This window comes from Stigmatopora argus, chromosome 11, assembly GCF_051989625.1.
Source record: "Stigmatopora argus isolate UIUO_Sarg chromosome 11, RoL_Sarg_1.0, whole genome shotgun sequence".
Taxonomy (NCBI): Eukaryota; Metazoa; Chordata; class Actinopteri; order Syngnathiformes; family Syngnathidae; genus Stigmatopora; species Stigmatopora argus.
In genome coordinates, this window is record NC_135397.1 from 8,951,032 (window position 1) to 8,964,678 (window position 13,647).

Below are 13,647 nucleotides of genomic sequence, written 5' to 3' on the forward strand. Positions count from 1 at the left end.
GTGTGTGTGGATGTGTGAGTTAGAAAGAAAAAAACAAAATTCAGAGTGAAAAAAAGGAAGCAATCAATATAACTACAGAGAGCTTTCGTTGCAGCGGAATTGATTTGATTGGACAGACTTCCCGCAGGAAAGAGAATTTCTCTGAAAAAAAGGCACCTTCCTTGAACTTTTATTCTCTTGATTTTATCAAGTCACACTAAAAATGGAACAGAGAGTCGACTGATACCAACTTGGTATAAGATTTATAATCACAAATGCACCAAATCCTCAATCCATGACTGAAAAGGGGACTAGGAAGTCTGAGTGAAATAAAGTTGTGTTGAGGCTCTCTCTTTAAAAGTCTATTCATGTTTAGTAAGGCCGACCAATATGTCATTCCCCTCCCCAGTACAAACATTCCACCCCTTCCCAGATACTGAGCTTTCTGCTCGGCATTCCATGTTTTCATTCGGAAACTTGGTGCAACCAGATTGGAGGAAAGATTGTGGCGATAGTGAAGGAAGAATTTCTCTGAAAAAGATTTGTTTACTAATTTCTTCCTTAAAAAAAAACTATGATCCGCCCATCAAGCGCAATTGGACTCATCTTCTTGATTGGCTGCACTGTGGCAGGTAAGAAAAGTAGCTTGCAGAGGGGCGGTGGCAGTGTTGACAGGAGGTGGGAGTTATTTTGTGAATATTTACACATTGGTGGGAGGTGTACGATTCTTACATAATCGTAACTATGTTACAAATTGTACAAAATAACACAGTGAGTGCACTTTTAAAAAGTCTGCATGTATTACAGCACACATGGTTGTAATTGACTGCAGCTGTAGTTTCCTTAAATTCATGTTGTAAAAACAATTCTTCCTTTCCTCTGTCGTGTTCAGTTATTTGACTCTAACCAGATTGTGTAGCTTTATTTCACAAAAGTACAATTGGAAAGTATTTCATGCGTTTTGAGTGTGCATTCATTTGACCTAAATGCCATGAAAGAATCATAACATTATGCTCAATTGACAACTTCAATGACGGTATACATTACTGAACAATAATTTAAGTAAGCCAACACTGGAATAGTAAGTTTCCAGTTAAATTGTCAAAATTAAGGGGACATTAACTTTTAAGTTGAGTTTTGAGCTTTTATTAAATAGATATGTTTAGGGATGGGAGCCTTTTAGTAGCTTACCGTTTAGTATATACAGTATATATGCTGGACAAACTCAAACTGCTGCTTTGCCTCATCTTCTCAAATGGAAGTTGGCTCATCTCCCTTGTGCCTGTAGGGCGGAACATACAAACACATACACACTGAATCTCATTCACCCACGACCTCTGGCGGAATCACAATGTTCATTTTTGATAATAATAAACAAAACTCTTCATCCAGCTTTACAAAAACATCAGCCAACACAAACAAAAATGCATGAAATCTTAGAGACAGCTGAATGATGTAATGGAACATCTTGTTAGCTATTTTGCAACAACTTTGTGTCCTTGTGAAAAACAGTGTATGCGTAGTTCATCTTGAACATAAGCATCCTGCTTACAGTGGCATTTTTTTCTACTACAAACTGCTTTTCTGCGTGCTGATACCACAAGCACTCCAATGTAGGAGCACAGCGAGCCTACAGTTGTATTTGCAGAGAGGAGCAGTTTTTTGGCTCTTAATCAGATCACAATTTCACAAGCCACAATAAAATCAACCTGATTGTTAATGATCTTTGAAATAAAAAAAGCCAGCTCTGCTGCACATCTAATGAGGCAGCTTTTTCTATGCCAGCCAACCACCAGGGAGCGAGCACACAGCTAATGCTTCACTGAGCTGTCTAAACAAGAACCTTCATTAAGCGGTCTAAACCAGAAGCTTCATTAAGCGGTCTAAACAAGAAGCGAGTATCTCCTGTACCTGACAGCCAGATGGAGGCTCATATGAGGAGCTAGTATCTTCAAAGATGTCAAGCATTATTGTCAGTACTCCACCAACATTTAAGTGCTAGGATGTGCCAAACAGCATCCAAATTGGTCCAATAATATCAGTTGCATCGGAAAAGAGCTGTTGAACTTAACAAAACACAATAGGGAAATAATTTATATTAATTAATAAATTTGAAACAAAACAGTTTAAATTCTATTTCATTCACAGCAGTGGATTCCAAGCGGTTACCTCGAGCCGTGCCTTCAAGTCCATGTCAAGAGCATACAAGTCTTCATAAGCGCTTGGATGTTGTGGAAAAGGTGATTTTTTTTCTTCTTCTCAAAGTGTGAGGCTCACCACAGCATTCGGTTTCTCTTTGCGATTTTATTTTACTTCATTTGACCTTCCTTAACTAACCAGTATGGCAACTGTATTATTTATATGCATCAAGAATTGTATAATGTATGAATGATGATTCCATTATTCATTAAACATCTTATTAATGTATTATTTAGTCTCCAGGCACAAAAACATACCCTCTGTATTTTGCAGAAAGTGGAGGACGCAGTGGGTAAGTTGGAGGCTGAGGTGAAGGCTCTTCTGGAGAACATTGAAGACACAAAGTGGAGCCTCCAATTGGATAATGCAGGAACAACAGTTGACATCTTGGAGGATCCCAGGAACATAAAGTCACATATTAGACATTAGAGAATTTTAACCATAAAAAAACAGCAGTCATGATAAGAGATAACCCAAGTAGACATATAACTTGATTATTTTCTCAAGTGTTTTTATAACTCCTCCATTGCAGTGACCACTGGTGGTATATTTCATTTAAAGGAACTTATTCAAAAGTACCTAACTCTGTGTGAAAAAAAGTAATCGCCACCCAACTAAATCATGAATTAACTGAACTGAAATAGAAACTCTGTGACAAATAATTTGGTCATAAACTCGCAACAAAGTGACGCTGGATGCTAAAATCTGAAACATTAGAAGAACAGATTAAAATTAAAATGACACATATTAACATGGAACTGCTTATTATATTCTAAGCCTTAGAATATACGATACTTCAGATTCACCTGTTTTGATCTCTTCATCAGTCTTGCTCCCGAGGACAAACACCAAAATGACACCTTTCAAGAAAGACTTTTATTTCCATATGAAAGCAGTTCAAGCTGGATGTTTTGAACACACAAGCAGTTTAAGTACAAGGCCTCGCACCAAACCCATCATAAAAATCCTATAGCACCAAATGCACTGTAGGACAATATGGGGGGAAAGAGCAACAGAAATTGCATCATCAGTACCAAATAATAACTGCACCAACTTTCAAACTGCAATCAACAGCATTACAACACATACAATTTTGCATACCTTGTTGGCATCGACTGGACCACGGCCGTTTAGGATACATGCTTTTCTGGTCACGTACAAGCACAGATTGCTTTGAAAACACCTAAGAGCATCCAAAATCTTAACAATTTAAAGGAACATATCAGGAGTGTAAGCAAGCAATGTCTTTCTGGGAAATCACTGCTATCCCCCTCAAAAAAGCACTCAAAGATACATTTAATCCTCCAAATCAGTTCTCACGATTTATCGAAAAAAAGAAATACAGCATAATACACAAAGGCTTGAATTGATTGAGATGGTGTTTTAAAGATCTTCCACAACTATGTAATGTTTTCATCATGTGAAAGGGCCACCCTGCAACAAGCCGTAAATTAATGCTAAAATAACAGCTATTTTGATGAATCAGTTTGATAATAACAAAATGTGTCTTTAACGACAAATATGATGCTCACTAAAATTAAAGGTCTAATACTGGACCATAATCACAGGCCATCAAATGTAGGGGGACCCACATTCTCACTTTTACGTAAAAAGGAGGTGTATCAAGACATCCCATCGGCTCCTATAAGGTATAATTCATTCTGTATAACAATACTATGCCGTCTATATAACTGCGGGTTCATGCGGCTCTCTACAATTAAATGTTCAGGATCAACCACGCAGGGAAGATGCACTTAGAGTCAAGCATGGTCAACAATAGTATAAGGAGTGAGGTATAATTTTATCATCTTCTACATGCCACAAATTAGCCATAAAGCTCAAGCACCAGGCTTAGGCAAAATCAGGCTTATTCGGCAAAGGCCTATTCAAAACAATAGAATTTTAAAAAGTTTAAAAAGTAAAATATTTTATTTAAAAAATGATTTTTTTTCAAATTCAAATATACTCCATGTGAAATATTTAGATGAAGCTACGTTTTGCCTAACATATACCGTAAATATGAGTTTGCATGTGCATATAAATATTTCATTATCTTTGATTTGATTAGGTTGGCAAGAAAATGTATGCTATCTTGGCTTTATTTGTTTTCTTGCCCCTGCAAACAGCTGGATTCTCAATGTGGCTGGCTCCAAACAATTTAAATATTTAATGTTGATTGGACATGCACGGAGGTGTGTCGGAAGCACAAAGTGACCTAGTGCATAATAAACTACATTACACAGTAAATCCTTGTACAAGAATCACTTTGGGGACAAAAATAGAAAACAATCCAAAGAAAATCAGCTAATACGGTGGTATTTGAGCAAGACTTTTTGACATTGTAAAAAACCTAAACGTTATATGTTAGGATCAGAGCCAATGCAGGAGTAATGGTCAGAAATGAGATGAATAAAGCATATTGGCGCTATACCATAGAGTGGTTACCCTATTCCCACAATAGTGTAAATTGATAAGAATACATTTAGTTTCACGAGTTTTAATAAATTGTTTCCCATACAAAACCCTAAACAAACATCCTGTGAGATCAGATGTTTAGCTTAGTTAATTATCAGAATATAACAGATTTCTTTATTATTACGTTAATAAATGTACCTGTGTGCTGAAAATAGTAAAGACAACTACATTGTTGCCACGATATGCTGCCAAGATCATTTTAAACTCTTATGTCACAGTATAAATCCAATTTGGGTTTAACTGTAAGGTCATTTCTCAACATCGCTACTTTTAATTACTATTTTAATTCTTTCAGCTGTTCTGCATGTTATTAAATTCGTTCCATACCTGATTCATGACTGTTTCTACATATTGTTAAAGATTGGATATTGGACATATAGAGAAAGAGGAAAGACGTACATTCACACATTCAGAAATGGTTATGCAAATGGTAGAAAAAGCTTTGGCCTATTTTGCCTACAAGATGTGCCTGCACACTTGGAGCAGATAGCAGAATGAAGCAACGTGAAGGGTTGACTTCACATGCTTCTTTTAGTTGAGTTGAAATATATCGACTTTCTCAATCCCACATAAAACTGTGGTGAAGTTATTTACCTACAATGTGTACTATATACATATTCTTCATTTACGGACGGAATTTAAGGGGGATCATTGCTACATGTTCCAACATGCTTAAAATGAAAAGGGTCCTAACTTAATTGTACCACTGTAGTAGATTTTGAAAAGAATTGGAAATACAGCCAGCGAGTCACTTTAATCCTCCGAAGGAAAACTGCAGGAAGTTGATCTTCACCGTATACCACCAAAGAACTTTGCCAAGAAAAACTTACTTCATATTGACATTGGCGACACTGACCATGTCCATGGATGCACTAATTATGGAGATTTTATTTCATTAATTAATGAGCATGTAAATGATAGTCAGGTGTCTTATTGACCTTCGTAATTGTTAGTTTGAATAAAAATAATGCAAATATATGTCAACCAAAAGAATATTTGTTTTTCACGATTTGATCATTGTGAGCGACCTTTTGAAGGTGCGGGATTAAAAGTACTATGCAGAAAAACAATTGCTCTGAATTAGGGCATTGCTGGCATAAGAGAAGCTGAGGGAGAGTAAAGTAGAGACAGGCTAAAACTGTAAAACTGCCTCTGCATGTTGAATAATTCAGTCATCCCAGGCTCATTCTGAAGAAGGGGAGCGAGGCATTTCTACTAAAACCACCAAAGCTACGAAAATATCACAAACAAGCCATTGCTCAGGATGTCATCATCATGGCCGAGCATTCTGCTTCATCTCCTAGTGTGTGACACTCACTGTTTGTCATGCTGTGAAGGAAGTATAACGTTGCATAGAAGTTGGAGCAATGTGAAGGGCGGAGAACGGAGGTGGTGAATCTGCTTCATTTTTGCCTTACCAGGAAAGGCTGCTACAGAGAAAAACTAATTGGGTCCGCCAGTGTGTCAGTCCCCCTGTTGTGTGCTTCCTCCCTTCCTGGCTACTGCAAATGAGAGTGGAGAGAAGAATATATATCTATTGGTATGGCACTGAGAGACCATTTTTTAACCCAGATGTGACACTAGCAGCTGCCAGGGGAGGAGCACACAGAACCACACATGCCCAATTTGGAAGAGAACTTGGGCTCGGGCTCAGGTTCTGGTTCCGGTTCAGGCTCGGCCGCATCGTCGTCGGTGATGCCCGTTTCCGCCTCTTCGTCTCTGACCTCACCTCCAGCCTCACTATGACCTTCTTGACGCTTTTTCAGCCTGAGAGAAAAAAAATACACCTTGAATGAAACATGATAAATTTTTTCTTTATTTTAAGGTCAAGAACGTAATAGGTTATGTAGAATATCAGACATATCCTTGAAAGTTTAATGAGAGCACTTCTGCTGTGATATTATGCACCACATTATAAATAGCACTCATCAATATTCACCAAATTAGGATAAAACGCCTCATTTCTGTTAAAGTATTGCTACAATGTCAGACCTGGGTCCATGATAAATGAGGCAATGTCTTAAAGAGGGGCTGAACCGATGAGGGAGGAGACGAACCCATAAATGATGGAACCACAACATACTGTACCGATATGTGAATCCCTTTGACCCTTTCAAGTAACCATAAAAATCAGATTACTCACTGCTGCCAAGAGTATCAAAAATGAATAGCATGCAACAAAGTAACCTGTTACTGACATCACTGTCCATGACCCACATTTAAATTATGCCACTTGGCAGCAGTGAATCAGACGTGTGTCATGTACACCAAGTAGCGCAAAGCAAGCCTCAGTTGGTGCAGCTTTTCCTTACCGCTCACGGTTGAAGATCATGAACTCTTGCTGTACTGCTTCAAGGCACTCCTGTAGATAATCATTCTCCTGGTGAGGGGGAAAAAAAATCAAACGAATCAGTGTGAATCAATTTTCATCTCACGCAGTAAAATGACCAGAATCATTACCCTCATACAAATGACAATTTGAATCAGTTGGTATCCAAAAACAACCACTGAGATGAGTTTTGTTTTCTTTCCAGAGAATGCCACGTCATTTTACAAATGCTGAACAAAAATCTCAAGTCTAAAATGGTGCATCACTCAAATAATTTAATAACCCAAAAAACATAATGAAAATTCAATGAGGGCTACGCTTGCACAGCATCATTGTGAAAAAGTTGCATAAGACTGGTATTCTAGAGGAAGCTGTGTGAGACCTCATAAATAAAAAATGCAAGATAAGGGTGAAAAGTATAGTTTGAATTACTAGTTTAATCTTGGACTGTAGACTTTATAGAAAAAGGAGGTTGTAAAACCGCAAACACTGAAATTACTTTGAATGGAAAACAGCTCCTTTCTTTTCTTTTGTTTTTAATGTAAAGTATTCAATACACAGGGGGAAATTTTATTTCCACTTTGTGTGTTTTTGTTACGCATGACTCAAAGAGAAGACATCACACAACTATGCAGTTAGATGTAAGCTGGGGAGTCTAAACAGGATATAACATAGTGGGCAGGCTGAAGCACCCCTTCCCCGACCCTTGTGAGGATAAGCGGAACAAAAAAATGAATGAATACATTACATTTTTGAAAAATTTAAAACTGGCAGATATCAGTAGAAGGATAAAAGGAATTTGCTTCCCTGTGCAGAATGAAATACTGTTTGAAGTGCTTGAATCGACGAGTTGAAATTAGACATGAATTTTACTCACAGACTGTGAATCTTTGCTGTTGTCTCGAGATCGGCTCTTTGCCAGTCTTTTCTTCTTCTTGTGCAGGGGACGTGATTCCAAGATCATCTCCTCCAGCTCAAAGGTGGGGTCACAGTGGAGGCGGCCCTTCTGCACAACCAGAGCAGGAATCCAAAGGAGACGATTACAAACGAAATAATAAAAGCATGGAAAACAGCAGTGATATATATAGACCTCCAAGGGATCTACAATGCAAACCCAATACAGAGAAATACCAATAGGAGGTAAAAAAAGTCATTATGATTGGATATCCTTGAATAATTGGTGGTGACAACTGATTTTTAGGGGCTGTAAAATGCATTGCGAGTGTATTGGCATTGAGTTGCTCGAAACTAACATTCGGAACAAATCCAGCATTCATCTTCTTTTCGTAAATTATGTCCCAGTTGATGCCAGCGAGGTAGGGTGAGGTCTGCATGTCAGACAGGCTGGAGTAACGATGCTCGGGGTTCACCGTAAGTAACTGGTGGAGGCAGAGACAGACATGTGTACAACAAAGGCATTTTTGACAAAGCAGTCTCCAAATAAAGACTAATGATTGTTGTTGCTTTACTCAAAGTGAAAATAATTACAAGTCAAAAATATATCAGTTTTCAGAAAGGATATTTTTTCATACTGTGTATATACATTTCAAGCTTACATGTAACAATATAATGTATGACAAATATTTTTTTCATGTGAAATGTGAAATAAGTTAACCACAAAGATGCTTGCATGTTATTTGGGATCCCATCTCTATTTCAAAAGTGTCTGAAATGCTTTCAGGGATCTTTTAAAGAATGAACCAACAGGGGGTAGTATTAATCCAATGAGTCATTTGCTTCACAGGATCTGAAATTGGATCACAAACAGTGGAACATAGTGGAAATATTAGCGGATATTGCTCCCCATGAATCACTTGATGGGAGAATTTTGGACAATGGTGTGTAGCTTTGGTTGTCATAGCAACACTCTTGTGCTGTCTGAAACAATATTGTACAGTTTCCAGGGCCAGATTATTTTGCCCCGTTGGCGTCCTGATAGAGTAATCGATTAGCGAGAGGGTGGAAAAGATCAACACTGTCCACAACATTCAACAAAATGAAGTGCATTTTCACACTGTTTAGCTAAGTAATTTTCAAGTCTTATTATTGAACAATACAGTTAATGACCATAAATAATTGTTTTCGGATAAAAAGTACTATTCCAGCACTTCAACAAACTGAATTCAAATTGTAGAGAAGTCAAATTGGATATTTTCATTAGCAAAGCTAAATTGAAGTTTTATTTAGGTAAGGGTCCTCTTCAAAACACACAAAAATCCACACAAATGGATGTTCACATTCAGTTTTTCTGCCTTAATCTCAGATATTCCTCACCTACTGTGTCTCTTCTCTTTTGTCCTGAGGGTTTGTACTTATCCTCCCCGAAGCTCGAGCCTACCCATTTCACATCGACCTTCTACCCGACCACAACACAACCTCTGATATATAACCCTTTTATATGCCTGTTTTCCTCTTCTCCTTTCAGCCTTCCCTTCACTTGACATTGATTTCATTATGTTTCGATTTTACAAAGCTTAATGTCTTACATTCTGCTTGTTTATGATGGTTCATTATCCAAAGCCCCAAACCAATATGCTTGCACACAAAAAAAACATAAAAAAGCTTATTAAATTTATGTGAAAGCATCTGAACATTGTTTAAAAAAAGGTTAACTAGTTACTTAAGAAAAACTAAAAGAAAATCCATGTTAAAATTATAATTGCATGTGAACCTGCAACATACTAGTCACTCACAAAGATTGACTGACATTTCCCACTCACCTTTCTCAAGAGAGACACAAGGTCTTTAGGCCAGGCCGGGCTGTACTGCACACTGACTGTGCTGAAAAGCTGGATGAGAGACTCTAGCGAGTTATTGGCATGAATGTCATAGGGTCTCTAGAAGGAGGAAAGGAGGACATTGACTACCAACTAAAGTAAATCTTTCAGTACAGCACAGTACTTATACAGTAATTTTATTCAAATTTAATAGTTGAAGAAACCTTTTTGAGCCATGGAAAAAAAAAATGCGTCTCCGACTCTCTCCAAGACTTACCCATCCCCGCAGAACTTCGAAGATGGTCACCCCTAATGACCACCAGTCAACCTCAAAGGCATAGCCCATCCCGCCGTTCATAAAAGAGTGAAAGATCTCGGGCGCTGAAAGGGAACACAGACAGTTCTGTTCACAAATACACACCAAGCACATGGACTATAAGTGTTTCTAAACAAACAGGCATTTGACTTAGACACGCAGAGGCTTAATACAGTGTCTTTGTCACATTAGTGGAGGGTTTTCAGTTGTATATGCACTCGTCTGTAATCTGCCAAACACCATGCTAGCAATTCCGGAAGCCAAAACTGCGTAATGAATATTTGCATGTTAATTATTGATAGGGCAGAGGCATTACACAATCTTGGCAGAAAAGAAAAGGAACCGCCTTCTAATTGTATTCTGATGTTGAAAGGCAGGCATGTCAAGCATGCCATTTTATAGTTTAAGCATTCAGAGTGCGGTGGTTCAACTGACATAATACAGCAAGCAACATTACCCATGTACGGCTTGGTTCCAGCTAAGGCTGTTGCTCGCTCTCCATCCTTTATTATTGTCGCAATGTTGAAGTCTGTCAAATGAGCATGGCCTGTCCAAATTATCCAAAGCAGAAAAAACAAGACATTTTTATTTCTTGTCATCCTGGGGGATTTTACACAAAAGGTATTCATAAAGTCTACTGTATTCCATCTATTTGTAAAAACAAACAAACAAACAAAAATCGGAGAGAGCAATGCTTCTGTGCTATACATAATTCAATAAGAAACTCTTATTTATTTAAATATTATCATTCCTCTCATGTACTCCAACATAATGTAACGAAAAAGGATTAGTGCCCTGCAGCAAATAACTGGAGCGAAAACAACCAAAATGCTTTTAAAAAAATCCATTCCTACCTTGCTCATCCAAAAGAATGTTGTCTGGTTTGATATCTCTAAAGGAGAAAAACGAAAATAGAACAAGAAAATAGCTTTATTCAAAACATAAAACCAATGCTGTGATAGATATGCATACAGTATGCTTGCATACAGCATTGTTTTCATTACTGGTATTGGTCCAGTAAACACAGATTATATTACAGAATATGAATTATATGTGAAAATCTGTGGGTGTTTCAAGGCCTATTTGCAAGCTTGAATTCCACGTTGTTGCAACAGATTAAAGTGTGTGTGTATAAATGTGACCAGCTGAGGATATCAGGGAGACTCATTGTCCTTCTTAAATTAAAATACTTGCAGAACAGATCAGAAGACCCTAGAAAAGCTCATGCAGGTTTTTAGCACAGGCTCATCATCATCATCATCGACAATGCTGACACATATTCAAGCATGATATTTTAGCAGTTCCCATCACAGCCGAGCCTGTCATTGTCTTGAATGCCAAATGAATTATACCACATACACAAAGCATTTATGGACCAATATTTCCAGTGTTATCAGAACCAAATGCTAACTTTGTCTGTCAAAGGAAGGAGGGCTGGCATGATGCAAGGTGGAGAGGCTTTTTCACACACTGTTATTTATGGATTTAACAAATAAAACTCCCTTTACATTTAAGGAGTTCCATATCAATCAAGAAGGCAAGACATTACTTCTTTTGTTGAACCAGAAATACTCTGGGTTAGGTTGTTGGTGCACAAAAATTCTGATAGAAGCTACACAAGAGGGACTCACCCCCTTTTCTTCCTTGCTAAAAGAACTAATTTTGCCTCCTCGGGCATAGTGGCAGCAGCTGACTGTTGCTAGGAGACCAGAGACCTTCTTCCTTCAGCTAGTGCAACAAAATAATTGTGTGGTATTCTCCTCTCAAAAACTTGCAGGGTGGAACAAAATTGAGAAGCTAAGGGTGGTCAAGGTTTTGGATTAAGGCTATCAGAGTAAATTGTAAAAAAGGTAAAGTAAAAGCAGTTGGGTATTTTCTTGATTAGCTCAGTACGCTCTAAAGTGTCAACTGTCATGAAGCAAAAAGGAAGAAACAAACCAATACAACTCATATACTGATGTGGAATTTCAATTCAAATAAAAAAGGGCTGGACATAAACACATTTCTAGCAGAGACACAAGAGAATAGTATTTGGTGCACCCACCACCCCTCTTTCCCTCCATTGCAGCCCAAATGAGTGTTTTGAACAGGGTTCAAACTCTTTTTCTGTCTCTCTCGGTTCTAAATCCATGTCTGCAGGGACCTAGTGCTTTCACTGGCTAACAATTTATAGTATGCTCAGCACATTTGAACAAAGGCTGCAGACTGAAAATGCACCATGGCTGAAGATGACAAACGCTTAACTGAGTCTTCCATATGAGACCTTTCAGTGAACTTATATTCATAGAAATGAAATTAAAACACATGAAATCATCCATTGCACTGAACATTGAAAGCAGATAAGCGCATTGGAAAGTTGCATTATCATTTTGAAACAGATGTCCCATTTACACCAACAATTGATGATATGGTCTTATAATAAAACTAAATACCTGCACATTTTAAGATAGATATCCATGCTGGAAAAAAATGTTTTTATATTGATATGAATCTGGTTGTTTGTGGGAGAGTAAATTTTACTCTTAATCCATGGTTTCCCTCCAACAACTTTAAACTCCCTCAGCCAGACAACATTATAGGACGAGATAGCGCATAGTTATCGCTTGACAGTTCCCATAGAAAAATCCCAGGCTTGGGTTACTGAGATAGCACACAGCGTTCAACACCTCTGTCAGTTGCTTTAAGCAAGGATTAGTTGAACTCCATGCCTGCCTACCTCAATTTGCCAGCAGTTAATTTGAGTGTTATCGCTCTTTTCATTCTACTGACATGCCGAACGGCTCGTGTCAAAACATTGTTCCTGACTGCCATCTGTGCAGTTTTGGTAAAAAGCTACATCCACAATGTAAAAAATGTTGAGATGACTACCTCGTTATGGTAAAGCTGCTTATTGCAGACATGATCAAAATAAACAATGTCTATAAAAATGTGTTTAAAAAATGAGTAAATAATATAAAATAGATTGACCCCATACCTATGAATGATGTGTTGGCTTTGCAGGTAGTTTAGTGCTAGTGTCATTTCACAAAGGTAAAGTTTAACAGCGTCCTCGCTGAATGAGACATTCTGCTGCAGGTGGTAACGAAGGTCTCCTCCAAGCAGGAGATCCACCACCATAAACATGTCTTCCTCATCCTGGAATGAATACCTGGGGAGGGAGGAGGTTACAGTTCCAAGTTACACATGGGTTTTTACACAAGCAGCCCACAAAAAAGCAAAGATGCACACAATGCAATGACATTATAGCAAAGCATGCATCACAAGTGCAACGCATAAAAAACATGTTTAAAAACCAGTAATGAATTGATTTAAAAATGTGCATTGACACATTAGCCTATTTCACATCTGTAGATGCATGCATCTTAGCTTCCATTGGAAGGGGGTAAATAAACACTACAATATGCTTGGATATATTTATTTGAGGGCATGCAAGGAGCTGAGACGCTTGTTGAGTGAAAGCTAGCATGGACCCCATCTTTGCTTGATGTGCCTTAATTGAAAGCCGCTTTTGCTCCACGTTTGACAGTTTTGTTAATCGGGCTTACTGAACCATTCACATCAAATTAAAACTCTGGCTCTCAGTGAGAAGGAGGGGGTTTGAAAACATGAATTGTGCTCCGTAAATGGGCCAA

The 13,647-nt window shown here is 38.0% G+C and overlaps 1 protein-coding gene and 1 long non-coding RNA gene across 3 annotated transcripts in view; one reads left to right on the forward strand and one right to left on the reverse strand.

Moving 5' to 3' along the window:
• Positions 1–3,517, forward strand: LOC144085000 (uncharacterized). Its single transcript, XR_013303979.1, has 3 exons — positions 1–611; positions 2,128–2,219; positions 2,452–3,517. It is a non-coding gene; the product is annotated as an uncharacterized LOC144085000 (long non-coding RNA).
• The window catches only part of stk32c (serine/threonine kinase 32C), a 27,413-nt gene continuing 16,801 nt past the window's right edge, over positions 3,036–13,647 (reverse strand). For both annotated transcript variants that reach the window (XM_077613907.1, XM_077613908.1), the window contains exons 4-12: positions 12,990–13,163; positions 10,870–10,907; positions 10,473–10,562; positions 9,977–10,080; positions 9,703–9,819; positions 8,236–8,361; positions 7,860–7,988; positions 6,966–7,033; positions 3,036–6,420 (exon numbers count right to left, since the gene is read on the reverse strand). In XM_077613907.1, the coding sequence (XP_077470033.1) occupies positions 6,234–6,420; positions 6,966–7,033; positions 7,860–7,988; positions 8,236–8,361; positions 9,703–9,819; positions 9,977–10,080; positions 10,473–10,562; positions 10,870–10,907; positions 12,990–13,163 (1,033 nt within the window). In that variant the 3' untranslated portion in view covers positions 3,036–6,233. The remainder of the gene's footprint in view (positions 6,421–6,965; positions 7,034–7,859; positions 7,989–8,235; positions 8,362–9,702; positions 9,820–9,976; positions 10,081–10,472; positions 10,563–10,869; positions 10,908–12,989; positions 13,164–13,647) is intronic.